This window comes from Malassezia globosa (assembly GCF_000181695.2).
Source record: "Malassezia globosa CBS 7966 chromosome Unknown mgl_sf_4.1, whole genome shotgun sequence".
NCBI classification, from domain to species: Eukaryota; Fungi; Basidiomycota; class Malasseziomycetes; order Malasseziales; family Malasseziaceae; genus Malassezia; species Malassezia globosa.
In genome coordinates this window covers 493,773-521,516 of record NW_001849869.1, presented here as the reverse complement: position 1 = coordinate 521,516, position 27,744 = coordinate 493,773, and the positions used below count along the sequence as shown (strand labels likewise).

Below are 27,744 nucleotides of genomic sequence, written 5' to 3'. Positions count from 1 at the left end.
ATCAACATATACCAACTGTATGTATGTATGTATGCATAAATATAAGTATGTATGTATGTATGTACTTTTCGCTAGTTACGGCGCCGCGACTGTCGCAATGGTTTAATTTGGCGACCTGCCGTCGCTGGCGACGTGCCCATATTAAATAGGCCTCCACCACCTGCACCAGCGCTGTCAGTCGATGACGGCGGTGGTGTACCGAAGGTGAAAGGCGCTGGCGAGCCAGAAGCAGGTGAATTCGTACCACCGCTCCCGAATGTGAATGACGGTGCTGCTGTTGGTCCAGGCTGTGCTGCAGCGCCAAACGAAAATGACGTCGTCGGAGCAATGCCGCCGCCATTGCTTGCAGGGGCTGCAGGGGCACCTGCACCGAACTGAAATGCTCCGCTAGGAGGGGCACTGCCGAATGAGAACGACGTTGTCGGCGCCGGTGCAGCAGCAGGCGCTCCAAATGAAAACGACGTTGTCGGAGCCATCGACGCACTATTTGCACCAAACGATGGCACGGACGATGCTGAGGATCCGAATGATACGGGGGGTGTCGATGTCGCGGAAGGCTGACCGAACGTAAATGGCGATGCTGCAGGTGCCGAGGGTGGCACAGGCGCCGGTGCAGCGGCCGTTGATGCACCAAACGAGAACAACGGAGCACTGCTAGGTGCAGAATTTGTGGACGATTTGACATCTTTTCCGATTGAGAAGGCAGGAGTCGATGCGCCAAATGAGAAGGCCGGTGGGTTTTGAGTGGTTGCGCCAGAGTTAGGTGCAGACCCGAACGAAAAAGTTGAAGCCGAAGTCTGGGAGTCGACAGGCTGACCGAACGATTTCCCACCGACATTCGAGGGAGATGTTCCAAAAGAGAACGATGGTGAAGACGATCCTGTGTCTGCCGAGGTGCCGAATGAAAACGCCGGCTTCTCATCCTTTTTCTCTGCAGGCTGCCCAAACGAGAATGCTGGTTTTTCATCTTTCTTTTCGGTGGTTTGCCCAAACGAGAATGCTGGCTTTTCATCCTTCTTTTCGGCAGGTTGCCCAAACGAAAACGCTGGTTTATCATCTTTCTTCTCGGCGGGTTGCCCAAACGAAAACGCTGGTTTATCATCTTTCTTTTCTGCAGGCTGCCCAAACGAGAATGCTGGCTTTTCGTCTTTCTTCTCGGTGGGTTGCCCAAACGAGAACGTTGGTTTTTCGTCTTTCTTCTCGGTGGGTTGCCCAAACGAGAATGCTGGCTTTTCATTTTTCTTCTCGGCGGGTTGCCCAAACGAAAACGCTGGTTGATCATCTTTCTTTTCTGCAGGCTGCCCAAACGAGAATGCTGGCTTTTCATCTTTCTTTTCAGTGGTTTGCCCAAACGAGAATGCTGGCTTTTCATCCTTCTTTTCGGCGGTTTGCCCAAACGAGAATGCTGGCTTTTCGTCTTTCTTCTCGGTGGGTTGCCCAAACGAAAACGCTGGCTTTTGATCTTTCTTTTCTGCAGGCTGCCCAAACGAGAATGCTGGCTTTTCGTCTTTCTTCTCGGTGGGTTGCCCAAACGAGAACGTTGGCTTTTCGTCTTTCTTCTCGGTGGGTTGCCCAAACGAGAATGCTGGCTTTTCATTTTTCTTCTCGGCGGGTTGCCCAAACGAAAATGCTGGCTTTTCATCTTTCTTTTCGGTGGTTTGCCCAAACGAGAATGCTGGCTTTTCATCTTTCTTCTCGGCAGGTTGCCCAAACGAAAACGCTGGTTTATCATCTTTCTTCTCGGCGGGTTGCCCAAACGAAAACGCTGGTTTATCATCTTTCTTTTCTGCAGGCTGCCCAAACGAGAATGCTGGCTTTTCGTCTTTCTTCTCGGTGGGTTGCCCAAACGAGAATGCTGGCTTTTCGTCTTTCTTCTCGGTGGGTTGCCCAAACGAGAACGTTGGCTTTTCGTCTTTCTTTTCGGCAGGTTGCCCAAACGAGAATGCTGGCTTTTCATCCTTCTTTTCGGCGGTTTGCCCAAACGAGAATGCTGGCTTTTCGTCTTTCTTCTCGGTGGGTTGCCCAAACGAAAACGCTGGCTTTTGATCTTTCTTTCCGACAGGTTGCTCAAACGAGAAAGACGGTTTTGCACCCAAATCCTCTTTGTTGGCTGAAGGCATCGGCTTTTTTGATGGTGGCTCTTCATTATCCCGCTCGCGTTTTTTCATACCGCCATCTTCCTTAGCATCTGACGCCAAATTCGGCTTGGTGCTAAAAGCGCTGACCACACTTAATTGAGACGCAGACCTCGATGGTTGCCTCGTGTCCTTGCGAGAAGTGCCGAAAAAGTCGGGAATTGGCCCCGAGTTCTTTGTTGTGCTTAATGAGTTGTTATCTGAGGCACTTGAGGGCGCCGAGCTAAAGAACAAAGACGGTTCGACATGTTTTTTCGAAGTTGTTGAATTCAAATCAAACCGAACAGAACCAGGAGCTGGCTCCTTCGCTGGAGTCGTAGTTATAGCACCCTTGTCGTCTTTATGAGCAAACGAGTGTAAATCATCGCCTGACTTTTCTGACGGGTATTCATTTTTGGTTCCCATTTTTTTATCAAAGCGAAAGTCACTTGGGAACATGGACGAAGGCAGCTTAATCTTTGAAAGCTCCTCACTGCTAGGCATTGGGTCTTCTTCTTCTTCATCATCAAAGGCAGTAATGCGTCCTGATGATGGCGCATGGCGCCTGGTCGTCTTGGCGCTGCCTTGACGAAGAACCGAACGACTTGACCGAGAGCCTTCGTTTTTCTGAACCTCGAATTTATTACGTTTAGCCATAGGTATCTTTGGCTTAGCGTCCGATATAAGGTGCGCATCGGACATAGGTGTAGCTTCATGCTCCGCTCTGTGACCATTATCAGGTTCCGAATATGCGTCCGTATCACGAGCAGGAATTCCAATCTTTTTCGTTGCTGTTCGGACAAGTTTTGCTCGTGACTTCTTTTGATTCAACTGCGTTTGACGCTTGGGACGCCGCATGGGCTCCTCAGGCTCATCATAAGTACTATCGTCATCCAAATGGACAGCAGCTGATGGCTGGAATAGGGTATCACTAGAACGAATAGACTCTTGGAGCTTCGATCGCATAGTTGGTTGGTGTGCCGCTTGTGACCGACGAAGTCGCTGGGACCTGTGCAACGAGCGAGTATGTGGCGAAATAGTACGGAATGCAGGCTTTCGAAATTCTAAAAGTACGCCTTCACGCTGGGGCATCGGAAGAGGAATTGGGATAGAGGTTGAATGCCACGATGGAAGCGATTGAGAGCGTATGAGTTTGTCGCGGCGCGCATCGCCGAGAGGAGTACGCATACTTTCCAGGGCTCGAAGAATACGCTCAGCCTCGTTCTGCGGTGGTGGCGGCGGCGGACGACGGGATGCAAGATCCTCTGTGTCAACAAAACCCATCTCGGGATCCCAAACCATCCGACGCTTACGAGCCGAGGGTACATATGTTGATTCCTCCTCTATCTGGCCATCTTCAACAGGCTCACCACGCTTGCCTAGGACGGACGTAGTCGAATTTGTACTTGATGAAATTCCCGCTGCGGAGAGTATTTCTTGGGGACGCGAATGAGACGAAAGTGACGGGGTCGTTGGAGGTCCCAAATCCAGAGTGCCCCATTTGGCGCGCGGTGTGGGTCTGTAGATAGTCGGAGAGTTGGAATGAATTTCACGAACTGACCAGGACGCAGGCTTTTGATTCGTTGAGCTAGACTTCAAGCTAGTGTGTAAGGAAGATGCAGGACTCAAAGTCGATGACTTAGGAGGGATATGTGATGGATGAGATTGATACGTGGTGGACGCAGCAGCTGCCTTAACAGGCAGCGGCTCATTCTCTGAATCTGATCTTGACTTTTTGGACTTTGATACCCATGGCAGCGTGCGGTAAAGGGCACTTCCAATGCTGTGCAAAAATCCTTCGCGCTGACGAGAGGATGATGGAGTGACGGGTGCTCCGTCTGCAGCAGCATCGTGAGTGGAAGGAGGCATTGATGTATCTCTGCGACTCTTTTGTATAGATGTCTTGCTTCCGTATATGTTTCCACCGTTCACACTGGCGTGTGAGCTGAACATGCACCTAGAAGAAAAGCCAACGCGACCGCGATGCACGTTTGACGAAAGCAGAAATTGATGGGCGTGCGGCGATCCAAAAAAGACGACATAAAGAGTCAAGTCACGTGCAGGAGTGGCACGCCTATGAAACCGGCCTTAAGTTCGAGCCGTATCTGACGCAGCCACCAAATCCTGTTGATGTCGTGGATCGCTACATTTGGTTGTTTCTCGGGCGCTGTTTCTGTGGCCCTGGGGTATGTTCGAACAAATTTAATGCATACGTACTAACCGGACAAAGTGCTATTGGCGCGCATGTGCTGAAGCCACGGATGACGCCGCAACGTACGTGCCACAGGTTGAAAACAGGCTGACAACGGCGTAACAGAGATTGAAAACTGGCATACTGCTAACCGGTACCATTCGACGCACTCTGTAGCTCTTGTGGCGCTGGCTTGGTCACAGCCTCTCAAGGGTGTGGCCTTCTATGGAGCGTGCGGACTCATGGCAGGTATCATGATGTTCTGCGGCGTCATGTACCAGAATTGTGTGCTTCGACCAGACAGCCCGCTGCGTAAGCTCGGTATCTTGGGCCCATTCGGTGGTATGTCATTTATCATTGGCTGGCTTTTGTTGGCATACTCCAAGTGTCCTTTGTGAGGCGTGTATTGTGAGCATCTTTCTTTCTCTCTCTCTCTCTCCCGCGCATAAACAGAAGAGTCAACTTATTTCAACCATTTCACCCCTCAATTGTACACTTGATGACGTAGCCGTGATTCATTTCTAAAAGCTTATCGTTTCGGAGTGCTTGAATGGTTGATACCCTCGAGAACAAACCTGCGAAGGCGAGCCAGCCCGATTAGGGCAGAGGAGACGCTTGGTCACCCGATCAGTTAGCACATAGTATAAACTCCCGCCCTTCTCGCACCAACATTACGTCTGAGCCCCGAAGCACCCCGTTGTTATCACGTGACTTGGCACGCCAGTAACGTCACGGGCAGCGCCGGCCCGGCAGCGTCAATTGCCCATCGAACCATTATCATGACTCAGGCTACTTGGAGGCAGTTCTTCTCGTATGTGGTGTCAGAGGAGATTTTGGTGACAGGCTGACTCACACAATTGCAGGTACAGCAAGTATACGCAGGTGGCCGCTCGAGCGGTTCGCCAGTCGTTGAAGGAGACCGAGCGTGTGGAAGCAGAGCGCCGTGCCTTCCAGGCGCTTCGCTACCAGGAGTGGAAGAACGGCGAGGCTAGTGAAAACGTTTGTATATGAGTGCATGCTTGAGACTTATAAATGACCAGATCAGTCTTGCTCCGCCTGAGAAGTAAGGACAATGATGCGCGTCATTAGATTTCCCTTTACTCGTGAATGGTCAATGTGTGATCTCAACGCTAGCTCGACGTGCTTGCTATGTGATTTATCATGTCCAAAGGACAGAGCCATGCGCGTAGTCGTCGTAGCTAAGGATTGGAAAAGAGTGTAGGTACCTATGAACGGAGCCATAAATCAAGCAAATGACTTTGCGATCGCTAGATACATGGCAAAAAGAGTGTTCGAAATACGTGTGTTACAGATGATTCAACTGCCAAAATATTGCCAGTCAGCCTCAACCATGCTGGAGTAACGGTTAGTGTTCTGTTTTTCGTTCACAGTAGGATGAGAAGTTACATACCGGAGCATATAGTCATCGATGGATCCGACGGGGTCTTCCTCGTCGTCTTCGACATCGGATGAGGAGCACTCATCAAGTTCGTCGTTATTCACGACCGTCTTACTCTCACCGGTTGGCTCGAGATGCGGTAGTAGCAGCGACTGCTCGGTCAAGTGCGAAAAAGACCTTCCTGCTCCAGAAGAAGGTGGCGAGGAGCGACGCACATCCGACACCGATTGACATACGTCGCCTTCAAAGTCAGCATGATCCAAATGATACTCCTCATTGGCGACGTGCACGGCCGCTGCATCTTCTGCATCCTCTGCTGCTCGAAACGCCTGCTCAAAATCTTTCACGTCGGAAAATGCATCCTCACCAACATGTACACCGCCAAGAGAAGTGCCACCTTCGTCCAGCATGTCGCGCCAATCATTTTTGATGAGACGGTCGGTTGTAAATTCGCCTTCCTGAATCACCAATTGGTCCAAGCGGCGTTTTTGGTTCGCCTTACGGAGCATGTTCTCTTCGATCGTATGCTCACTCACGAATCGGTAAATGTGGACGTCTCGCGTTTGACCGATCCGGTGAGCGCGATCCATGCATTGAGACTCGATTGCAGCATTCCAGTCCAGATCGTAGAAAATGACTGTGTCAGCGCCCACTAAATTGATGCCCAGTCCACCGGAGCGCGTGCTTAGAATAAATGCTGAGATACGTGAGTCGCGATTGAAACGCTCTGTCAGCGCTTGCCGTTGCTCAACTTTGGTAGCGCCATCAAGGCGCAGGTAACGGTAGCCATGATAGTTGAAAAACTTCTCCAGGATATCCAGTACCTTGGTCATTTGCGTGAAAATCAGCACACGATGGCCATCAGTGACGAGCCGACGCATCAGAGTATCGAGCTGCTGTAATTTTCCACAATCGTATTGCAGCAGCGATGCATCCGGGAACGACACCTGCAGTGCCACAGCGGACGTGTGCAGTGGATCCGGCAAGCGTGCCAAAGCAGATGCTTCTGGGTCGTATTCATAGTCAGTGCCAAAGAGCATACGCGGCACAGCAGGGGCGAGAACAGGAGGCGTCGCAAAGGCGAAGCGTGAGATGGTGCCATGCATCGCATTTGAGCGCTCCTGTACTGAGAGCACAGAAGACCGCAGCGCATCACATTGAGTCACGCAAAGCCGGTGCGAATGACCTGCATCGATCGGCTCAACTGGCTGTGTCGAAGTGAGACGCACGCAATCGAAAAGACCGCGCCCGTACACCGGCTCCGCACTGCAACGCCTGCGGTTCACATAAGCCGCATGCTGTGCGTGTTCGTGTGCAGCACAAGCACGCCGGTGAGAAAGAGCACGACGGAAAGCATCGACTGTCAGCACTGGAGGAACCACCATCTCCGCGGAAGCGGAGGCATTGTTGTCGCCCGAGGGAGGCTGAGGAACTGCACGAGACATGGCCTCAGACGCGTCAAGCGATTTGTAGCGGCGGGTAATAAGTGGCGTAAGCATCGACTCGTCGCCGACGAACTGGAGATGCAGGAAAGCGGGATCACATGTACGCCATGGATCGCGTTGTAAAAGTCGGCGACGTACAAGGAGGTCCTTGATCTCATAATCACAGGCGACAGCACGCGATACGAACGGCGTCACGATGGGACGTGGCTCGAACAGGTCTGGATGATTGCACACCTTGCGGAGCTGCATCAGGCAGTTGATGATGCTCATGTAGTTGCCACTGGCAAGGCTTTCACGGGTCTTGGCACGCGACATAAAGTCATTATACAAGAAGCGTTGTCTCTTCGACAAGCGACACGGCATCACATGCTCATACTTCTTAGGCATCTCTTGCTCTACATCAGACTTGAGACGGCGAAGGACAAACGGCCGAAGTACAGTGTGCAGCTTTGCGACAGTAGCGCGGGTCTCATCGTCCATGGCGTTGGCATTTTCGGCTGCCTTGCCGAGTGGATTCGAGAACCAGTCTTGAAAATCTTTCATGTTCGAAAATGCTCCACTCGCTGCGGCCACTTTCGCGATGCCTTGCGGCATAAGGAAGTACATGAGACTCCAGAGATCCATGAGATTATTTTGCAAGGGAGTACCTGTGAGCAAGAGGCGGCGCTCAGAGTTGAAGCCGAGGAGGGTCTGCCACCGCTGGGAGCGAAAGTTTTTGATATGATGAGCTTCGTCCAGCACGAGATACGACCATGGCTTCCGACGAAAGATGTGCTGATCAGCTAGTACGAGCTGGTACGACGTGATACACACATGAAAACTGTTGGGTGTGTTCCAGCCGACTCGCTTTGCCTTGCGCTGCTTCTGCGAACCGAAGTATGCAAGAATCTTGAAGCCAGGCAGGAACTTCTTGAATTCCATCTCCCAGTTCAGCATCACACTGGTTGGAGCGATAATGAGATGCGGTCCCCAATTACCTCGATCACACGCCAGGTGCGCGAGAAGTGCGATTGTCTGAATTGTTTTGCCCAGACCCATCTCATCGGCGAGAATCCCATTCACCTGGTTGTTATACAGACTAATGAGCCACTCCATACCAACCTGCTGGTATGGTCGCAGAGTCCCACGAAAAAGAAACGGAAGACGCACTTTGCCGGTCGTGTGCGCGGGCACGTCATCTTTGCTGTCGAGAAGCATGTGCAGAGATGCATGGGAATCGGAGGCCGATGACTCGTCCGATTTGGCGTCGTCGATTTCAGGGGCCGTTGCATTCGAGCTTTCAGTCTCACTTTCAGACTCTTGTGTGTCTTTTAGCGACGGGGAGCTAGGCGGCGCGTATCCATACTTTTTCATAAGCTCGTCAAGAGGGAGATTCGCCTCTGCCTGAAGTTCGTCATCCTCGTCATCATCTTCTTCATCCTGTTCCCACATGTCGTGTTCCAAGCGCTCATCATCCAACTCGCGTGAAGAGCCGTCACTCTCATCCTCTCCGCTTGCCTGTATCAATGCGTCTTCATCACGTTCGTCTGAGCCATTCTCAGAAGAAGCTAAGAGCGCCTGTGTCTGGCTTCCAGCATCTTGGTCGTGATCCTCATCCATATCCTGAACAGAGACGTCAACATGCGTCACAGCGCCGACGTCTTCGTCTTCTTCGCCTTCGGTTTCGTCTTTGTTCCCATCTTCATCGACCTCCTCTTGTTCCTCCTCCTCAGAGTGATTATCCACCAAGTTCGAAAGATCAGCGTGCTGCGTTTCCAGCATCTGTGTGCTCTGCTCAAGAATAGCCTGCAGCTGTTTCTTCCCCAGCTTTTCACGCTCAGCACGCTCAGCTGCCTGCTTGCGACCGCGAATCACAGTCACGGCAAGGCGCCATTGCCGCTGGACTTCCCGCATCGTCCACTTTGCTAGCGCCCGTTGTCTGCGCCATTCCATTTTTTGTTCACGCTCATCGCTGTGAAGTGCACGCTCCCAGTACGCACTCACCATGCGCGAGACTTTTTTGGCGAGCTGCATGCGGTGCTTACTTAAATGGCGCATGCGCTGTGCACAGGCTACAACGCCATCTAGAACAAAGTCCCAGTGAGCTTTAGAACGAGGCGGATCGTGAGGCTTGAATTTCGCAAGCGCAGTTGTCGTGCCGGCCTCGAGAGACAGGCCATGCCGCTTGTACGAATCGAGACGCACGTAGATGGCAGATTCCCGAGCGAGGCGCTCAGCGCGGATATCCGGCCTTACAACTTCGTCATCCCAATAACAAAAAGACTGGTAGAAAGCAGCCAATGACCCACCTGGCACACTCGGTGCAGCAGGCACTTGCCACGGCGACATGTAGGTGAGATGAGGTGGATGACGTGGATCAAGAGCTGAACCACTAGATAGAGAAATCAGATCCATATGGGCGGGAACGTTGGGTGGTGAAAGAGCACGTCGTTTGTCACGCGACCGCGAGTAAAGGCGAATCCGCTTTGCAGCTGGTGGCACCTGAGAATGTGTCGGAGAGTGAGTCGACAAGGGAGAGGACGTCGTTAGGCGAGATGCAGATGATCGCGATGTGCAAGGGGACAGCTCGTCGATGCCCAGGGATTTCCGTCGCTCGGCAAGAGCACGTCGTGTGAGTCTGGGTTGGTCCTCCATGATCTTTGTAGCAAGATCATATTGAGATCGGAACTGGGCAAACACTTCACTGGTATCTTGAAATGCAATGGTAGGATCATAGCTTGTCATCGTCACAAACTTGGTGAGGTGGAAAAGCTCGCGCACGAGAGCGTCATGTTCTTGGTGAAGAGTCTCCATATCCGCTTGCAGGAGATGCTCGTGCAATCGCTTACACCGCTCCAACAGGCTATCTGTAGACGCCAAGGTGGGTGAAACTGTGTTTGTGGCTGACGAGGTGAATTTTGATGCAATAGAGGGAGTTCCAGGGGCCTGTCCAGACATCTGGGTCGCCGAAACGTGCTCTTCCGTCTTGCTGTTCAGAGATGTTGGCGTCCAAGAACGAAGAAGGCCACTTTCAAGTGCCGCCTTAGACGGTTTTGGCGTACGCGAAGAGTGCCTAGTTGAGCGGCGCGCATGACCTGGCGTCGTGCATGGCTCGTCCGCCGAAGGTGGCTGGAGTTGGAATGCGGGGCCAGGCGATGAAAATCCAAGCTCTCGGTCTAGACGGCGGCGACGGCGACTGTGGCTACTATCATCCTGACCGCTCTCATTCATTTGGCCACGATTGTTACTGTTGAGCTTTTGCCTACTGTGACTTTGATCAGAAGCGACTGCTGCCGCCGTTGATGAAGTGGATGCCTCTGGCACAGGAGGCTCTTGTGCCTCTACTTTAACGTCCACATTCCCGTCTACTTCATCCATGTGTCACACGGGCCTTAGCGGCATCGGTGGTGCCGTGCAACTAGGGCTAGTGCAAAGCTAAAGTCCACTGACAAGTGTCGTGGCGGCGGATGGGATCGACGCAGGAGCAAAGCCAAAAGCTAGTGGGGAGGACAGGAAAATTACGTGGTCCTTAGGTGAACACTTTGGGCGGTGGAGGCGTGGGCCATGCAAGAGGAACTACGTACGAGGGCCTTGCATTAGTTTCCTAGGTGCGAAAGACCAAAGTCGGCATGTTGGCTACACGTGTGTTGACCTACTAGGAGGACTCACGGACGATGGATAGATATCCAATTCTTGGACGGCTCGCTCGGTTGGTTGTCGTTGTTGCTCGCCGTTGCTCGCGGTGTGTGCGTGTGTGTGTTGAAAGCACGCGAGAAACAGCATGGGCGTGGCGTTCAGCAGCCTGTGGAACTCGCTCTTCGGACAAAAAGAGCTGAAGATTTGTATTTTAGGGTACGTGGGAAGGACAGGTCGAAATCGAGAGACAGGCGTACTAACGAGTGCGGTCTAGACTAGACAATGCAGGTACGCACCCAGGCCAACCACTAAGACAGGCAAAACGACACTCATGTACAAGATGACACTTGGCTCAGTTGTTGCAACAGCCCCAACGATCGGCTCTAATACAGAGACATTTGAATACAAGAATCTAAAGTTCCTTCTTTGGGACGTGGGAGGACAGACGTCGTTGCGTGCGAGCTGGGCTCAGTACCTAACGTCGACGAATGCAGTATGTGTTTGTGCGCATGTATGGCTCTTTATACTTACTATAAGTTGATTTTCGTCGTTGACAGCAACGACCGCGATCGTGTTTCGCTAGCCCGGGCGGAATTGCATCGCATCGCGGCCGATGAAAACCTCGATCGTGCGCCAATCTTGGTGTGGGCAAACAAGCAAGATGTGCGTGGCAGCATGTCTGCTTCAGAGCTATCAGACGCTTTAAATCTTTCGTCATTCCGCGATCGAACGTGGCAGATCTTTGGTTGCTCGGCACTAACAGGGAAAGGAATCACATCCGGCCTAGATTGGCTTGCTACAACGCTCTCGGACAGCAAGGCGTAGGCACTCGGTATCAAGAGCCATCCTTCACATACATATACACTTAATCGCACCTGCGTCCTTGCATTTCTTTTTCTCCTTCTCTTGCGCTTCTGTGCTTGAAAAATGCAGATCAACGCACATGTCTTTGAGCTAGGTAAGCGCCTTGCATTCTCAAGTCAGGCTCGCCTTCCTTTTGACGCGTGGTATCTTCACCAGCCAGATGCGTCCACTTGCTTTGGCTCCGCTTTCCAAAGTTGCGCTTCTGCATTATGTGCGGTAACTGACTCTTATCCACGGCATCGACCGTGCTGTGCGTATAGTCGCGCTGTAGAATATCCATATCCTGGAAAAATGCACCCTTGTGGTAATACTTCTGCATAAAGCCCTGGTGCCCTCGCTGCTTCGCCGCGCGTGTGTGTCGTGCGTGAGCGAGGTCCTCCGCAAGTCGCTCATGCTCAGGCATTGCGCGACGTCGCGCTTTTTCAGCCTCTTGGCTCTCACGCATGCGCTCGGCTTGTCGAATACGTTCAAGCCGCGCCAGTTCTCGGATGCGCCAGGCGGCAAATTCTGCCTCTGGATCCATGCCATCCGTATCATCTACCTCGCACTGCGAATCTTCGTGTTCCCTTTCCTGCATGTCTCGGACAATGCGCTGGGCCGCAAGTTCATGCGCTCGCTCCCGATGAATGCGCTTTTCTTCGACCCCACGCCTCGTCGATTCCACATGTTCAGTTGGACCGGACGCGTGTGTTACTCGATCGCGTCTGTGTGTAAGCAAAAAACATCTCCCACATACTTTGATACAAAGATAGGTTTAGGCAGCGGAGCAGGCATTTCATCACTCTCGCTTGGAGACTCGCTCTCGGTGCCAGATTCGCTCTCAGAATCAGAGCCGCTCTCTGCTTTGATGGAATTCTCATGCGCTCCAGCAGCAGAAACTTCACCCAAAGTAACAGATGAAGGAGGAAGTGCCTGCTTGTTCAACCGGGGTGGTGGTGCCAGCCTAGATGATGCGCTGGTCATCGGGGTACGAGGAGGTTTCTGAGCCTCTGAGAATGATGCAAGCTTGAGTGAAGGATTAGGGCCATGATTACGACTCTCGCCTTCTCTATCATCGGACTCATCATCTGTGTCAGTTTCATACTCACTCAGCTCCAGCTGAGGTCCCTGTGGTACTTGTGGTGGCGGATGGATCCATGTTGCCGCCGATGATGGTGGCGGTCTTGGTGCGCTTGTCACGCGGCTAGGCAACGACACGCGTTGCTGTACGCGGGGCGCGGCTTCTTCGTCTGATGAAGATGATGACGAGGAGTCCTTTTCTGTATGTACAGGTGCCTGACCTGGACGGTATCGCGCTACCGGGCGCGATACGCGCTGGCTCATGACCGAGTGGGCAAAGGGCGTTTGCAATTGAGCCTAGCGCTCCAATCCAACCACAACACGACAAGATTTAGTGTACTGGTGAGGTGGAAAGAGTGCTGAATGTGGAGGGTATCATTGATGCCAGTTGACTACGGAAATAAGAAATACAACAAAAGCCACCAGTTCGTGTGCGAAATGACAAATGGCCCTACAGCCTCGAAAGAATAGTGGCAAGACATGCAGAACGCATCCTAACGGTCTGCGAGACCGCTTCATACCGGCCCGCTCACTACCAGAACCAAGGCCAACGTGACACTTGCAAGGAGCATGAATGCGGCGTTAGCAAGCTTTGGATCCAAGCTCGGTCAATAGAGCTGCCAGCATCAAGGCCAAGTCTTTCGAACATGCTGCTTGTCATTCTCACAGTGCGTGGAAATAAGAGGGCAGAAGATTCATTGGTGTTTGGCAGCGTAGAGATGCGTTCTTCGAGAAACGCCGACAGCTGAATGTGTCGAGCTCGAATATAACTGCTCCACAGTGTGAACACGTACATGCCTGTCATGCTTTCGAGCGGAAGATGGGGCGCATCACTAGGGTCATAGCGCGGATGTGCAGGAATGATGGAGCGATCATTATGCAAACTCGAACGCCGAGACAGTATCGACGGCGCACTGAGTCGCGAACTTGAATTACGCGGTGACTTGCCAGACTGTGGGAGGCCATATGCAGCAATGAGTGGATCCACGGATTCGTTTGAACCAGACATACAATCGTTGGATTCACCAGCTGCCGTCGCAGCCGTCCAGCAAGGGCGCTGTGACATACACGTACGCGATTCGTCCGCCGATACGGCATCTTCAGATAAATCGACGATGCCCGTGCTCAAACCGCCATCGCCACGCACTCCCAGAGGCATCACCAATGATACAGGAACAAGTACGTGCAGCTGCGAGCGGATCAGCCACCACTCTGTGAGCCAAAAACGAATGCTAGCAACCAATACGACCAGGTATCCGACGAGGAGCATTCGCGCATCTTGTTGACGATAGCGCCAGGGTGTAGCCATTGAGACATGCAACGAGCATGAGCTAGGAAGGTGCTCGGCATGGCACCAAGCATCAAAGTTCGGCCGACCTTCACTCTCCAGCAGGTCCTGGTATCGCCGCTCCTGTTCAGCAAGTTCCATGAACAGACTTAAATCGCGGGTGCTCCACGACAGGTTAGTTGGCTGCAGGGTGGCATGTTTCACGAAGCGAGCCAAGGGCTTTGCGGGCGACGGCGACGCGACTGCGCTGGGGAACATGAGCGCGGAAACATCAAGACACACGTCATATGCATCCGTCTTGTCGAGAAGGATCCGATCAGACGTCCATGCAATCCAAGCTGATTCTGCCGCAAATGTCAGTTGTTTCCATGCGTCCAAGTCATGTAGCGTCAGCATGCCGTGAACTCGGACATGGCCAGGCACATGGACTGCATAGACAAAGGCCGCGTGCACAAGTTCAGCGAGATTGAATGCCACAATAGCAGCTCGTTCCACAGGCGCCGGCGCATATATTAAAAGACGCCGCGGCAATAACAGCAGCTTTATGAGAGGAGCCATCAGGGGCCCAAGAAAACTGTGCATCGACAGCATATACGTTGCAGGATCATACTGTGTGTCGAGTTAGAATATGAAAGTGATAGTGCGTGCACATACCGATAGTTGCTCAAGAGTAGGAGAGATCGACATGCGATGCACGGGGGCATATTGGGCATTGTACAAAGCGACGCCAGGTGCTTTCAACCCATGCGCGACGTCATCCGCGAGCTGCGCTAGCACAGGGAGGTGAGGGAGAAGATTCCTGAGTTGCCCGCTTGGATCTTGTGGGCAAGGGAGAATCACGCCTATGCTGATACATCGTGCGCCGCGTTGTTGCGATGCGCCTTCCTCGTTACTCAGTCTGCGCGCATGGTAGGCAGCAATGCCCATCATGTCATGGCCATATGAAAAGTAGCTTGGATTAGCACCCACAGCACATATACATACATGGCATCCCTTGAAATGGTATGAGCGCCACTGGGTAAGACTTTCCACTCGAGTCCATCTGTATCGAGATCAGGTGGATCTTGGAAGACAATGGCATTGCCATGGCGAATATGAAACCTGTGATCCATGTAAGAACTGAGCCAAGGCGATCGAAACGTACTCGGCCACAAACACACCACGGATGTGAGTCACAGACGACATGGTGTGCGATAATAGATGCCAACAAGTAGCGGAATAGAAGATGGAGTGGGCAAGTGCTTGAAGATGCTACATAGTAGCACTTAGCCAGTGGCGGCATTTTGGCGCCACCGCCCAAATGTCAGCACCCAATCGCAGCGGCGACAACATTTTGACTCGCGTTTTTACCTTACTCTTCGCCTTTGGAAGCTTCGCCAGCTCCACATCCGCGTATATTTCCTGCACGCATGGAAGTGGTGGGTCTGCCAAAAGTAACGCACATAGTGAGTACATCGTTATCGGGGAAAAAAAGAAAAAAAAATTATCCTATCGCTCTAGGGACAGACACTCTCCACGACGTGCCTCGAGCCGCCAGGATCTCTAACCACTCATTCTGACCAAAACCACGTTGGCGGTTGCAGATCGCTCGCGTGTGATCGCCCATGTCCTCTGCAGAAGCGAGTCGCTTGTTGCGTTTTCGGGGTCATGCCTACTTTCGTCAAAGACTTATCCTTGCGACACTAGCAGGTCGGCCTGTGCGAATTGATCAAATTCGCCCAGACGACGAAGAGCCAGGTCTACGTGATTTCGAGGTGTCATTCTTGCGCCTCTTGGAAAAGATAACCAACGGAAGTGCGGTAGAAATTAGCTATACTGGTACGTCCGTATACTTCCAGCCCGGCATTGTGTACGGAGGATCGATCGTGCATGAGTGCCCGACTAGTCGCGGGGTGGGCTACTTTTTAGAATATATGGTGATCATCGCACCATTTGCAAAGCAGGAGGTTGCACTAACGCTGCGTGGTATTACGAATGGTCACGGTGATCTTGGCGCTGATACCATCCGCACCGTGACGATTCCGCATCTCGCACTATGTCTGCCACTTGACTCTGTGTCGATGCTAGCATCTTCACTAGAAATGCGCATCGTCAGAAGAGGAGCAGCTCCTCTGGGTGGTGGTGAAATCTTTTTCCGTGCGCCACTCATTGCGGCGCTGCGTCCCTTGAACTTCGTTGAGCCGGGCCGCATTCGCAAGATCCGTGGTATTGCAAGTGCCGTGCGGGTTAGTCCGCAAATGAGCAATCGAATGATCGATGCTGCTCGTAGTGTATTGAATCGGTACATTCCTGATTTGTACTTGTTCTCAGATGTGTATCGCGGCGACGAGTCAGGCAAGTCGCCCGGGTTCGCAATGTCGCTTGTTGCGACATCCACAACCGGCGCCATGCACGCTTCAGAAACCACTTCGCTCCCAGGGCAAACCCCTGAAGATGTCGGCTTGTTGACAGCGCGATCTCTGCTCGCGAGTATCGAATCTGGTGGGTGTGTTGATGCGATGCACCAGCCATTGATCCTCATTCTTATGGCGCTGGGTCCAGAAGATGTTGCCCGCTGCCGCCTAGGTGCTTTGACGCCCCAGGCTATTCAATGCTTGCGGGATATTCGTGAAGCTTTAGGTGTGACATTCAAAATCCGTGCACTGGACGACCGGTCCGTGATGGTAACGTGCGTCGGCGTTGGGTTCCGTGGCTTCCGCCAAGTGCATTGATGACAGAGGATGTAAGCTATGAAAGGGAGTCGCATGGGATCCAGGCACCTTTGTCATCGCGGCGCCACATGTGCTTACGTATGGTCATAAAGCCACTCAGACACCTTTCCACACGTCGTCACTCGTGTCTTGTATAGTATGATGCCATAGCAAAATGTCTACGTGGAGGCCGATGAACCTAGCGGCCAGCCACGTTTGGTCGTCCAAGGCGAGACAGAGAACATCTTGAGAGCCTTAGCCTGTGGAGGGGGGATTCGTGCCTCGGCCCTCCGCTTTGCCCACCTGCCAAATTAGGAGTCGGTCGTGCGATTGGGCCAAGTACGGGTGCTAAGGACTCGTCAATGACGAGTCAGTTGGACCCAATCGGCATTCAGTGGGGTGGGGCATGTGTGTATGCATTTACACACGGCAGTAACCAGACATAGTTCACCCTACCAGGAGAGTGACCTGTTGCATCAACACCAAGCTCTGGCCGCCCTCCCCCATTCTACTCTGCCCCTGAGCTTCTTGAGAGTGCTGCCATGGTGCCAGACCCTCAACGTTATACATTTGCAACACAATGTGCAACAGTGTATGATCCCGCGCACGTGGATCAATATGGAGCCTCATCCACACCTGTGTACCTGACAGCAACATTCAAAGGCTTGCCTGGTGCCGAGTACGACTACACCCGAGTATCGAATCCATCACGCTCCGTACTCGAGAATCATCTAGCGAAGCTAGAAGGTGCGAAGCATGCTTATGCCGTCTCTTGCGGCATGGCATGCCTTGACGTTATTATGCGCATGGTGGGCCCTGGCGAGCGAGTGATGGCCGGCGACGATCTGTATGGAGGTTCGAATCGCTTACTTGAGCTGCTTAAGAAACAGATGAATATTCAGGTCGACAACATTGATACATCAGACCCAATTGAAGTCGAGCGCGCTCTCTCGCAGCGTGCAAAGGAACATGCAGAAGGACATGGCGCTCGGGTGGCCCTCGTGCTGCTGGAGTCACCGACAAATCCCATGATCAAAATTGCTGACCTCCCATATTGTGTTAGGCTGGTGCGGAAATATGTACCAGAGGCCTTGGTTGTCGTCGACAACACGATGCTGTCGCCCTACCTGATGCGTCCTTTGGACTTTGGCGTTGATATCGTATACGACTCAGCGACCAAGTATCTGAGTGGACACCATGATATCATGGCAGGTGTCATTGCTTGCAACCGAGACGATCTGGCGGAGAAGATGTTTTTCACGATCAAGTCCGTGGGGAATGGCCTCGCGCCACTCGATTGTTTTCTTTTGCTGCGTGGCGTCAAGACACTAGCTTTGCGCATGGACAGGCAACAGTCCTCAGCCATGCAGGTTGCAACATATTTGGACGGCCTAGGATTCAAAGTCCGTTACCCGGGTCTTCGGTCGTTCCCTGGGCACGTAGCTCATATGCGGCAGGCACGCGGCCCCGGCGGTGTCCTAAGCTTCGAGACTGGATGTACACCCATGTCAGAGAAGATCGTGGCCGCTACCAAACTTTGGGGTGTCAGCGTAAGTTTCGGCTGCGTGAACAGCCTCATTAGTATGCCATGCCAGATGTCCCATGCGAGCATTGATCCAAAGGTGCGTGCAGAGCGAGGCTTGCCAGAGAACCTTATCCGGCTGTGTGTGGGCATCGAGGATCCATCCGATTTGCTTGCCGACTTGCACCATGCGCTATTGTCAGCCGGTGCAATCGAAGAGGAGCCGCATCACAGTGGTTCATTCAGGCGCGTGCCTGTGAAAGACGAGATGGAGTTGTTCCGTGCAAAACTCTTGGCACGGAAGCCCTCGTCAGCACCCAAAAGGACTACGACACTCACAGTCAGTGCACCGGGGAAAGTCATCTTGTTTGGTGAGCACGCTGTCGTGCACGGCGTAACGGCTGTTGCGGCAGCGACCGCGCTACGATGTTATGGACGTGTGACGCCAAGCAAACAAGGCATGGTGTCCCTGAGTATGCCTGACATTGCACTCGAGCAGCACTGGGACCAAGCGGCCCTGCCATGGTCTCTGTATGACACATCCCGCAAATTGGATACACTTGATCCACAGCTGCTGGAAGCGTTATCGATGCTTGTGTCGCCAGCATATCCACGAGATGACCGTCGCTATGCAGCTTCACTCGCATTTCTGTACCTATACATGCACCTCGCGCAGAACGATGCGCTGGGTCAGGCATTTGAGTTGCGCTCATCCCTGCCGATCAGCGCAGGCCTCGGCAGCAGTGCTGCCGTGTCAACATGCCTTGCATCGCTTTTGCTGTACACGCACATGCACTTGCCTCTTCCGGATCTGCATGAGCCGATGCCTAAGCTGCATACGAAATATATCAATACGTGGGCATATGTGGCTGAAAAGGTAATCCATGGTGAGCCATCGGGGGTTGACAATACGGTTGCAACGCTCGGTGGTGCCGTAGCCTTTACACGCGCGCTTCCAACAAATCACCTAACGGAAAACGAACTCGTACCCATGAATCTGGATGCTGTCCGTGTCCTCATCACGGATACGCATGTCATTCGGAACACGAAGGACCTCGTAGCCAAAGTGAGCGCTCAAAAGAACGAAGAGCCTGTGCGAGTGGAAGCGGCATTTGCAATGATCCAGCACCTGAGCACACAGGCACAGGCATTGCTTCGTGATAGCACACTGAGCCGTCGTCATCTTGTCGAAAGGCTGAGCGTGCTGATGGATCTGAACCACCTACAACTCGTTCAACTCGGCGTCGGACATTCGGCACTGGAAAATGTGCGCAGGCTCTGTGCTGAGCGAAGGCTCTGTGCGAAACTAACGGGAGCTGGTGGCGGTGGTTGTGCGATTACATTACTAGACGACCAAGTGGACGAGTCCACTGTGCAACAGCTAACACATGCCATGCGTGCACAGGGCTTTACTACGTACGAGACTCAGGTTGGTGGACCTGGTGTCGGAGTCCTTGTACATCCGAATGAGTACGCCTCAACTCTCGGCACTGATGCTGCTTGGGCCAACAATGCCGGCATCTGGGTGTACGCCTAGACAGTGCATATTTCGCTCAAATTTCATTTCTTGCCTGGCCACTACATTACTTGCTCTATGGATGGATCGGTTTGTAGCTGCTAGTGTTGTGCAATTGTAGAGTCATTGGTAGTCAAAGTGGAATGTGCAGGGCAGGTGACACACAAAGGTCCCTTTGATCTAGCATAACATTTTACGCCTCAAAGACGCCACGAGCGGGGATGAGGGGGTGGGGCATGACCGACACAGAGATGGAGCAGGCAATCACGATTCTGACTGTAATCCCCAGCTTCCACACGCATATACGGGTGCAGAGAGCCAGAGCTGTCTAGTGGCGACCTCATTTTGCAGCGTGCCCAGTGAGGTGCATGCCGCACTCGTTTGACTCGCGCCGTTTCTTCTTGATCCTCCCCTATTTGGAGAGGCCCATGCGTGCTTACCGGAAAAGTCGTGTCAAAAGCGATTCAGTTCGGCCGATGATGTCATCGACCTCGTGAAACCAGCATTCGTTTCGTCACAAGCAACGCATCGCATGATAAGCAGAGGCGATTGCGCGTAGCAGAGAAAGTGCACCCGAGCGAACGACCACTGGGTGGCCCTGTGTTTAAAAAAGCAAGTCCTTGCTTGCTTCTTCCGTCTGCCACGATGACACATTTCGAAACGCTTCAGGTACGCTAGCGGGTACTATCCGTGCGCTGATGACGATCTTTAGCTCCATGCTGGCCAACAGCCTGACCCGACCACAAACGCTCGTGCGCCACCGATTTACGCCTCAACGTATGTACGCAGCCAACGCATCATTCGTTCTCTGTACCGGATGGTCGGTGCAACTGACACATTGTGACAGTTCTTTCGTGTTTGATAATTCTGCGCACGGTGCCGACCTGTTTGGACTTCGAACATCAGGGAATATCTATTCGCGCATCGGTAACCCAAGTGTTGATGTGTTTGAGCAACGCATGGCTGCGCTTGAAGGCGGCATAGGTGCCGTAGCTGCATCATCTGGCCAGTCTGCTCAGGCTATGGCGCTTCTCTCTCTCGCTAACCAAGGCGACAACATTGTGTCATCCTCATACCTGTACGGCGGCACGTACAACCAATTTAAAGTGTTGCTCCCAAAGATGGGCGTGCACACCAAGTTCGTGTCAGATTCGACACCAGAATCGCTGGAAAGAGCCATTGACAGTCGCACCAAAGCAATCTTCCTGGAGTCTATTTCAAACCCTAAGTACGACGTGCCTGATTTGCGCCGCGTGTGTGACATGGCACACAAACATGGAATCCCTGTCGTCGTGGACAATACATTTGGTATGGGCGGCTTCTTGATTCGTCCCTTTGACCATGGGGTAGATATTGTCGTCCATTCTGCCACAAAATGGATCGGAGGACACGGAACCACTGTTGCTGGTGTCATCGTCGACTCTGGCCATTTTGACTGGATGAAAAGTGGTCACTTTCCGCAATTCACGCGGCCATCGGAGGGATATCACGGACTAAGGTTCTGCGACACCTTCGGTAAATCCGCCTACATTGCATACGTGCGCACAGTCATGCTTCGTGATCTCGGCGCATGCATGAATCCCTTTGCTAGTTTCCTCCTCCTCCAGGGCATTGAAACTCTGTCGCTTCGCGCAGAGCGCCATTGTCAAAATGCCATGGCTCTTGCCCGTTGGCTTGAGCAACACAAGCAAGTAAAGTGGGTCTTATATCCAGGTCTCGCGTCGCATCCGAGGCATGAGCTTGCCAAGAGGTATCTCAAAAACGGATTCGGCGGTGTTCTCTCTTTCGGACTCCTTGGCACTGTTCAGCAGGCAAGTCAATTTGTCGACACTCTCAAGCTGGCATCGAATCTCGCTAATGTGGGCGACATGAAAACGCTCATTATTCATCCTGCCTCCACAACACACCAGCAGCTTTCTGACGAGGAGCAAGTGGCGTCGGGCGTCACACAGGACCTAATCCGTGTATCAGTAGGCTGTGAGCATATCGATGACATTCTCGCAGACTTTGAACAGGCCTTTTCTGCTATATTGGATTAGATAGAGTCAATAGAGTTTGGCATGTCGCCTGACGTGCACCGGATCTCGGCACGATCACAACATGTAATGCTCGCGTTGGAACGTACAGCGCGCAAGTTCAGTGAGGCTCGATTCCTTTTTCCCCATTGCACCTTCTTCTCATACGCTTGTGCACTATGATCGTTACTGTCGCATTCTTCTCCGCCGTACTCAACGACCCCGGAAGGGCCTAGCACGCTTCTCCCTACCCTACCTCTATGTCTCAATAGGTGCAGGACCTTCCTCCACATCTAGCTCCTGCGACAAGACAACGAACGCCTGTTGGCCATAGGATATTCGTAGCAGCTAACGAGCCTCGGCCGACGCACAACGCATTGCAAATGAGCTTGTCCCGTTTGGTTCCGTCATTTGCAGCGGGCGGCAGAGTAGACGTGCCTGCACAGAATCGATTTACGTCTCCTTGTCTAGCAAAATCATTTTTCCGATCATCATGCTGGGAAGTGTTCGTGCTGCTATGCCGCGTATGATGCCACGCACTGTGCCTGCGTACTCGCGTACGCTCCTGACCAAGAGTGAGCGTTGGACGCCTGCTTCGGTGCGCGATGCTCAGAGCTTGCTTCAGGGCCCCAACGCCCTGGAGCTCTCCAAGGTCCTGCCAAACATCGAAAACGTCTGGACCAAGATGTCGCGTGAAGAGCAATACTCTGTGTACAAGTTGCTTGAGGAGGCACAGCGTAAGGACTGGAAGGAGTTGACGCAGGAGGAAAAGCGCGGTGGTACGTAAAAGACATGCAGTCTTTTTGTTGGACCGGATCGCAGTTTGCTGACATGTTTGACCCCAGCGTATTATGTGGCATACGGCGCCCATGGCCCGCGTAAGAGCATTGCCCAGCCGGGCTCTGCCATGAAGATCGTGTTTGGCACCCTCTTGGGTGTGAGCATCGGTGTTGGATGCTTCTATGCCGTCCGCTCGCAGGGTACGTATTTGTTGTGCAATGAAAGACCATGTGCTAACACGCATCAGCCCCACCGCCACCAAAGACGATAAACCGTGAGTACCAGGAACAGATGAATGCTCGCGCCAAAGAGCACAGGGTGAACCCGATCTACGGTGTCTCGAGCGAGGGCTACAAGGGCAAGGGCTACGTTACTGTGTAATGAGGATGTGTAGTTGTCTCTGTCTTTGTTATGGTCTGTCCTGCATTTTGAGGACTTGACGCACCTCTCGAATTTTTTATTGCCTCTGCATAGATTCGGAGATCTGTAGGAAAGAGAACCCAGCTTTCATGCTACGCCTAGATACTAGATCGCATTGAGTAGGCGTGGGAGTTAAGACACCCGCTCCAACACAGACATACATACTTCCTCTCTCTAGCATTCTCTCTATGCATTTGAATAACTGTTCGAACGCGTGACGCTGGTAAAAGAAAGTAAGCACCTACCTAGTGCGCGTCTCGTCGACGGGGCGTTGCCTTCAGAATGTCGTCGACACGCAGAATCATTTCTGCTGCTTCACTCGCAGACAGAATGACCTGGCGCTTCAGCTTGTAGCTTTCCGTGACCCCCAATTCGGCCATGGAAGCAAGCATGCCTCGATCCAAATCTAGACCCTGGTCATGACGTCCTTCATGATGCGCAGCACGCAACTGTGCAACCAGGTCGGCAGAATCCAGTCCAGCATTGTCGGCAAGGATGGTCGGGAGCTGGCGCAACGCGTGAGAAAAGGCCTCGACAGCTAGGGCCTTTTTCCCGGGCGTGCGACGTGCTTCCTCGTCAACAGCATTGCTCATGATCATTTCGGCACATCCACCGCCCAACGTGACACGAGTCTCCTTTACCGTCTGACTGAGAACACTCAGAGCATCATGCAAGGAACGCTCAGCCTCATCGATCATCTGCGACGTCGCACCGCGCAAAACGACAGTGCACGCTTCACCTGCCTTGACGCCTGAGAACTTGATCAGCTTGTCTTCACCGATCATGACCTCCTCAATCAAAGCACATTCGCCCAAGCGCACAAGATCAGGCCGGTCAAATGTGCTTGTGATCTCGCCACCCGTGACCAGAGCGAGACGCTCAACACCCTCAAAGTCGGCATGTTCGATCGTCATGATGCCGGCGGACGTGAGCAGACTTTCTGGGTAATTGTAAATTAGCTGCCGGTTCACGAAGCAGGTGATGCCGTGTGCCTTAATCCGCTCGACTTTTGCTTTCATCTTCTCGCGCTCAGCCCGCTCAATTTCTGCAAGTTTGCTCGTGCCATCCACACGCACACGTGCACCGAACACCTTGATCTTATCCGTGTCCATCGACGTATTGGCAATTAGAATTTTGGCATTTTCGAGACGCTTGATTGAGTCAGGCGCAATTTTCTTGTCGAGGATGAAACCCTCGTCCAGGTAGCTGTCAGTTAGCTTCCCGCCAAGTTTCTTGATGATTTGGATGTTCTCTAGGTTCGTCGACCCATTCAGGCGCAAAACAGCATCGACAGCCAGATTCGCAAAGTAGTCCTTGTCCTGCGACAGGACCTTGGAAGACAGCGTCGTGCGCGCGATGTTGAGCAGGTCCTGCCGGAAGGCGGCTTTGTCTTTGCTGTTGTCCTTAGCAGCACCGGCCAACGCACGTAAGGCTGCCTCGCTCGCGATCCGGAAACCATCGACGACGACTTGTGGATGAATGTGCGATTCCACGAGACGCTCCGCCTCACGAAGAAGCTCAGCAGCTAGCACACATACGGACGTTGTACCGTCACCCACTTCGTCATCTTGGACCTTGGAAATATTCACGAGGATCTTGGCCGCTGGATTGTCGAGGTAGATGGCTTTGAGAATCGTCGCGCCATCATTTGTCACAATGATGTCTGTCGAGCCAACCGACTGCAAAATCTTGTTCATGCCTTTCGGGCCCAATGTGCTTTTCACGAGGTCGCCTAGGGCCAGAGCGCCTACGAACGACGAGAGACGCGCATTCTCAGCCCGCTCCTGCGTCGCCTACGATTGCGTGTCAGGTCCAGCCTTGCTTCACATGTACGAAACGTACCTCCTGCGCAAAGATCGGAGCTGACATACTTTTTTCTATGCTAGTACGCCCTGCTCGTCACTCACACTCAGTCTCAAGCTAGTGCGCGCCAGCTGGTGAGTCTCCAAACGGATGAACAACAGATGACGACGCGTGGCGCCGACTCGGTTTCTTTTTTCCACTCACTAGCTAACTTACTGCTTGTCGGATGCACACGCACATGACGTCATGTGCCTACAAGGTTGATCATTTAAATCCACTCGGCCACGGCCAACTCGCGATTAGGCTAACGGCAAGAATCGACCAACCAATTCCATTTGGTCGCGTGCTACATTTAGCGTTGGCGAAATCGGCAACACACGTACCGTCGAGTGTTTCGATCTTGGTGCAGCGTGTGCGTGAAGACCATAATGCATGTCGCAATCACTGGGAGATGTACAGAATGTCCCGCTGACGTTCGTGAGTATTAGTGCGGGACGTAGAAAACCTGTGTTTGTGCATGCGATGCCAAGGAAGACGCCTTATGAAGGGAGGCAGCAGATGGCGTCCAAAGTCGCAGCCCCAGGGCATCGCCATTCAGAAGTGGATCGATATGCCGACATTGCGCTTCTAGTGTCAGCCCTCGCACATCTAGATGCGCGTATCAACAAAGCAACGTGGCAAGAACAAATGGCAGATTTGCACATCGTGGCGCCTCGTGCACAGACTGCGAGTGACACGTTGCACAAATGCGTGGCGGAAGCGACGCAGCATGCGGCATCCTGTATCATAAATGACGCCTGTCATAGCAGCGCAGATCCGACTGCTTGTCCGCGCCGTGTGCCATTCTTTTTGTTGCAATTGTCTACTAGCACCACGCTTCATGGCACACAGGTTGCTTACACGCTTTGTGTGAATGAGCATGAAACACCGCAGCGCATTCATTGGATATGGCGGGGACGCCAGTCGACATTCACACTCCCCCCGCGAAGTGGGTTCCTTTTGATGGATTTGCTACGAGAGGAAAGGCAGCTGCCCAGAGCTTGGCATACACTCACTGAACGTTTGGATACTATGGGCGGCGCAGACCTCGTGCTACTAGATCCGCCATGGCCAAATCAAAGCGCACAACGTGCGTGGCGTGGGCAAAGTCGGTTCAAATACCGCACGATGCTTGATCTGTACGACATGTGGCGTCTACGACCAGCGATGGAGTCACTCATCCGACCGCACACACTCGTGGCTGTGTGGGTCACAAATCATGTACGTATTTCCCTTCTCCTCTTCCCCGCTTTGATGCGGATGTGGTAAGAGCCTTCATTCGCATCTTAGCTACGAGCTTGGCAGCAACAGAGTTGACTAACCCAGCATGGCAGCCCAAGGTACAAACGTTTGTTCGGAGCAAATGGTTTCCCGGCCTGGGGCTCACGCACCATGCTACTTGGGCATGGTTGAAGCTCACGGCACCAGAAGAAGGTGCTTCGCCCGACATGCTCGTGCCTTGGGGCGATTTGTCGTTTCGTCGGCCATATGAACTGCTATTGATTGGCTCCCGAGACGATTCGTGCACGGTGCCAAAGCACCACTTGATTATGAGTGCACCTCTGGGCCACAGCTGCAAGCCGTACGTGAGTAACATGCTTTGTCCAGAAGGCAGCGCGGTCGTGGAGCTCTTTGCACGGCATGTGTCATGCGACGCGCGGTGGCACATAAGTGTGGGTGATGAGGCGGTGCGTGGGAATGAAGAATGGACCGAATGACGGCAAGTATGATCTGCCCAAAGACTAGTAGAAAACGACGTAATGAGATGTGTGTGTGTGTGTATAGGTAGAATGTATTTGACGAGGGTATGAAGCGACCAAAGCATCTACATAGACGGAAGCACCATCTCACGCACAAAGTAGCAATGCAGACGCGTATCTGTGGTGAGTTCAGGATGGAAACTCGTGACTAGCAAGCGTCCTTGACGAAGAGCCACTATGCGCGAAGGCGCACGTTCATTTTGGGCAGGCGATTCACCCACGATGGGCTCCGTGGCAGGAAGCCACGCAATAGGCTCGACCGAGTGCTTAGACGAATGCATGTCGGCAGGGCTGCGAGACACTGGCACATGGTCAGACTTGACAGGCGCTGACGTGAGTGACGAAGGAGCAACGTCTGGCTGTACAGCCGCAATGGTATCCTGAGCATTGTCACTGGAAGACGAGGATGTGGATGTGGGCAGCGACAAAAGACGCTCGACGACTGGAGCACGAATAAACACGCCAGGAAATGGCTTGGCGCCGAGCGCTGGGCATTGGACGTCGCATTCAAACGAATACACCTGCGAACCAAACCCGTTACGACCCACTTGAATGTCCATGCCTCCGAGCAGTTCTTGGCCACCGCGCTTGCCACCAGTGGCAATAGCAGCAAGCATAATCATGCCAGCACATGTTCCCCAAACCGGACGGCCGCGGCGAATCCACTCGCGAACCGGTTCTGTGAGACCAGCATTGCGCAGACCCAGCGCGATTGCTGTAGACTCGCCACCAGGTATCACAAGAGCATGGCATTGCTCTAGTTGATCAACTCGCCGCACGGCAATGGGACGCACACAGAAGCCTTTGGCAGACGCATTCAGCGACGCGAAACGAGCCATGTGCTCATGAAATGCGCCTTGGAGCGCCAAAACACCCACTGTGACGCACACGGTGTCTTCACCGCTGCTCATTGCGCCGCAGAGCCAAGCAAAGGGGCAAGGAGGGGAAAGAGACAGCGTGTGAAGGCTGTTAAAGTGAAACGGAGCACGCCCAGAGTCCAGCCGATGGAAAAAAAAATACGTTGTGCCTCGCCCTTTTGCTTACTGCTCGTTCTACGTGTGAGCAACACAGGACCGACCCCCTCCACTGCCTATTGCCCTCTTTCTACTCATTCGTGTGCACTTTCACTCGCGCAGCGCATTGGCCTGAGCTTGGCAGCGCTCAATCGCGACGCAGACACTTGCTAGCTCGCTTGCTTGCTTGCGCTTGGGGGGGGTCCCGCGC

At 52.9% G+C, this 27,744-nt stretch overlaps 14 protein-coding genes across 14 annotated transcripts; 8 read left to right on the top strand and 6 right to left on the bottom strand.

Annotated features, from left to right (window-relative positions):
* Positions 1-71: 71 nt before the first annotated feature.
* MGL_2003 (uncharacterized protein) lies at positions 72-4,067 on the bottom strand (the record flags this gene model as incomplete). The annotated part of the gene is made up of 1 exon (XM_001730952.1): positions 72-4,067. One exon carries the CDS (start codon positions 4,065-4,067, stop codon positions 72-74), a length of 3,996 nt encoding a protein of 1,331 aa, XP_001731004.1.
* Positions 4,068-4,244: 177 nt separating this feature from the next.
* Positions 4,245-4,703, top strand: MGL_2002 (uncharacterized protein; the record flags this gene model as incomplete). Its single annotated transcript, XM_001730951.1, has 3 exons — positions 4,245-4,300; positions 4,345-4,388; positions 4,483-4,703. The coding sequence occupies 3 exons, from the start codon at positions 4,245-4,247 to the stop codon at positions 4,701-4,703; spliced, it is 321 nt and encodes a 106-aa protein (XP_001731003.1).
* A 381-nt stretch (positions 4,704-5,084) lies between these two features.
* Positions 5,085-5,372, top strand: MGL_2001 (uncharacterized protein; the record flags this gene model as incomplete). Its single annotated transcript, XM_001730950.1, has 3 exons — positions 5,085-5,116; positions 5,169-5,304; positions 5,346-5,372. The coding sequence occupies 3 exons, from the start codon at positions 5,085-5,087 to the stop codon at positions 5,370-5,372; spliced, it is 195 nt and encodes a 64-aa protein (XP_001731002.1).
* A 250-nt stretch (positions 5,373-5,622) lies between these two features.
* Positions 5,623-10,506, bottom strand: MGL_2000 (uncharacterized protein; the record flags this gene model as incomplete). Its single annotated transcript, XM_001730949.1, has 1 exon — positions 5,623-10,506. One exon carries the CDS (start codon positions 10,504-10,506, stop codon positions 5,623-5,625), a length of 4,884 nt encoding a protein of 1,627 aa, XP_001731001.1.
* Positions 10,507-10,909: 403 nt separating this feature from the next.
* On the top strand, positions 10,910-11,589 carry MGL_1999 (uncharacterized protein; the record flags this gene model as incomplete). The annotated part of the gene is made up of 4 exons (XM_001730948.1): positions 10,910-10,980; positions 11,039-11,052; positions 11,121-11,257; positions 11,302-11,589. 4 exons carry the CDS (start codon positions 10,910-10,912, stop codon positions 11,587-11,589), a joined length of 510 nt encoding a protein of 169 aa, XP_001731000.1.
* A 109-nt stretch (positions 11,590-11,698) lies between these two features.
* MGL_1998 (uncharacterized protein) lies at positions 11,699-12,951 on the bottom strand (the record flags this gene model as incomplete). Its single annotated transcript, XM_001730947.1, has 2 exons — positions 11,699-12,332; positions 12,365-12,951. The coding sequence occupies 2 exons, from the start codon at positions 12,949-12,951 to the stop codon at positions 11,699-11,701; spliced, it is 1,221 nt and encodes a 406-aa protein (XP_001730999.1).
* A 268-nt stretch (positions 12,952-13,219) lies between these two features.
* Positions 13,220-15,160, bottom strand: MGL_1997 (uncharacterized protein; the record flags this gene model as incomplete). Its single annotated transcript, XM_001730946.1, has 5 exons — positions 13,220-13,457; positions 13,482-14,584; positions 14,630-14,927; positions 14,960-15,076; positions 15,120-15,160. The coding sequence occupies 5 exons, from the start codon at positions 15,158-15,160 to the stop codon at positions 13,220-13,222; spliced, it is 1,797 nt and encodes a 598-aa protein (XP_001730998.1).
* A 419-nt stretch (positions 15,161-15,579) lies between these two features.
* On the top strand, positions 15,580-16,686 carry MGL_1996 (uncharacterized protein; the record flags this gene model as incomplete). The annotated part of the gene is made up of 1 exon (XM_001730945.1): positions 15,580-16,686. The coding sequence occupies one exon, from the start codon at positions 15,580-15,582 to the stop codon at positions 16,684-16,686; it is 1,107 nt and encodes a 368-aa protein (XP_001730997.1).
* A 521-nt stretch (positions 16,687-17,207) lies between these two features.
* MGL_1995 (uncharacterized protein) lies at positions 17,208-19,724 on the top strand (the record flags this gene model as incomplete). The annotated part of the gene is made up of 1 exon (XM_001730944.1): positions 17,208-19,724. One exon carries the CDS (start codon positions 17,208-17,210, stop codon positions 19,722-19,724), a length of 2,517 nt encoding a protein of 838 aa, XP_001730996.1.
* Positions 19,725-20,348: 624 nt separating this feature from the next.
* MGL_1994 (uncharacterized protein) lies at positions 20,349-21,742 on the top strand (the record flags this gene model as incomplete). The annotated part of the gene is made up of 3 exons (XM_001730943.1): positions 20,349-20,372; positions 20,416-20,480; positions 20,551-21,742. The coding sequence occupies 3 exons, from the start codon at positions 20,349-20,351 to the stop codon at positions 21,740-21,742; spliced, it is 1,281 nt and encodes a 426-aa protein (XP_001730995.1).
* A 469-nt stretch (positions 21,743-22,211) lies between these two features.
* On the top strand, positions 22,212-22,879 carry MGL_1993 (uncharacterized protein; the record flags this gene model as incomplete). Its single annotated transcript, XM_001730942.1, has 3 exons — positions 22,212-22,497; positions 22,564-22,698; positions 22,746-22,879. The coding sequence occupies 3 exons, from the start codon at positions 22,212-22,214 to the stop codon at positions 22,877-22,879; spliced, it is 555 nt and encodes a 184-aa protein (XP_001730994.1).
* Positions 22,880-23,163: 284 nt separating this feature from the next.
* MGL_1992 (uncharacterized protein) lies at positions 23,164-24,787 on the bottom strand (the record flags this gene model as incomplete). Its single annotated transcript, XM_001730941.1, has 2 exons — positions 23,164-24,711; positions 24,761-24,787. 2 exons carry the CDS (start codon positions 24,785-24,787, stop codon positions 23,164-23,166), a joined length of 1,575 nt encoding a protein of 524 aa, XP_001730993.1.
* Positions 24,788-25,408: 621 nt separating this feature from the next.
* On the top strand, positions 25,409-26,478 carry MGL_1991 (uncharacterized protein; the record flags this gene model as incomplete). Its single annotated transcript, XM_001730940.1, has 2 exons — positions 25,409-25,981; positions 26,095-26,478. 2 exons carry the CDS (start codon positions 25,409-25,411, stop codon positions 26,476-26,478), a joined length of 957 nt encoding a protein of 318 aa, XP_001730992.1.
* A 107-nt stretch (positions 26,479-26,585) lies between these two features.
* Positions 26,586-27,431, bottom strand: MGL_1990 (uncharacterized protein; the record flags this gene model as incomplete). Its single annotated transcript, XM_001730939.1, has 1 exon — positions 26,586-27,431. One exon carries the CDS (start codon positions 27,429-27,431, stop codon positions 26,586-26,588), a length of 846 nt encoding a protein of 281 aa, XP_001730991.1.
* Between the last annotated feature and the right edge of the window lie 313 nt (positions 27,432-27,744).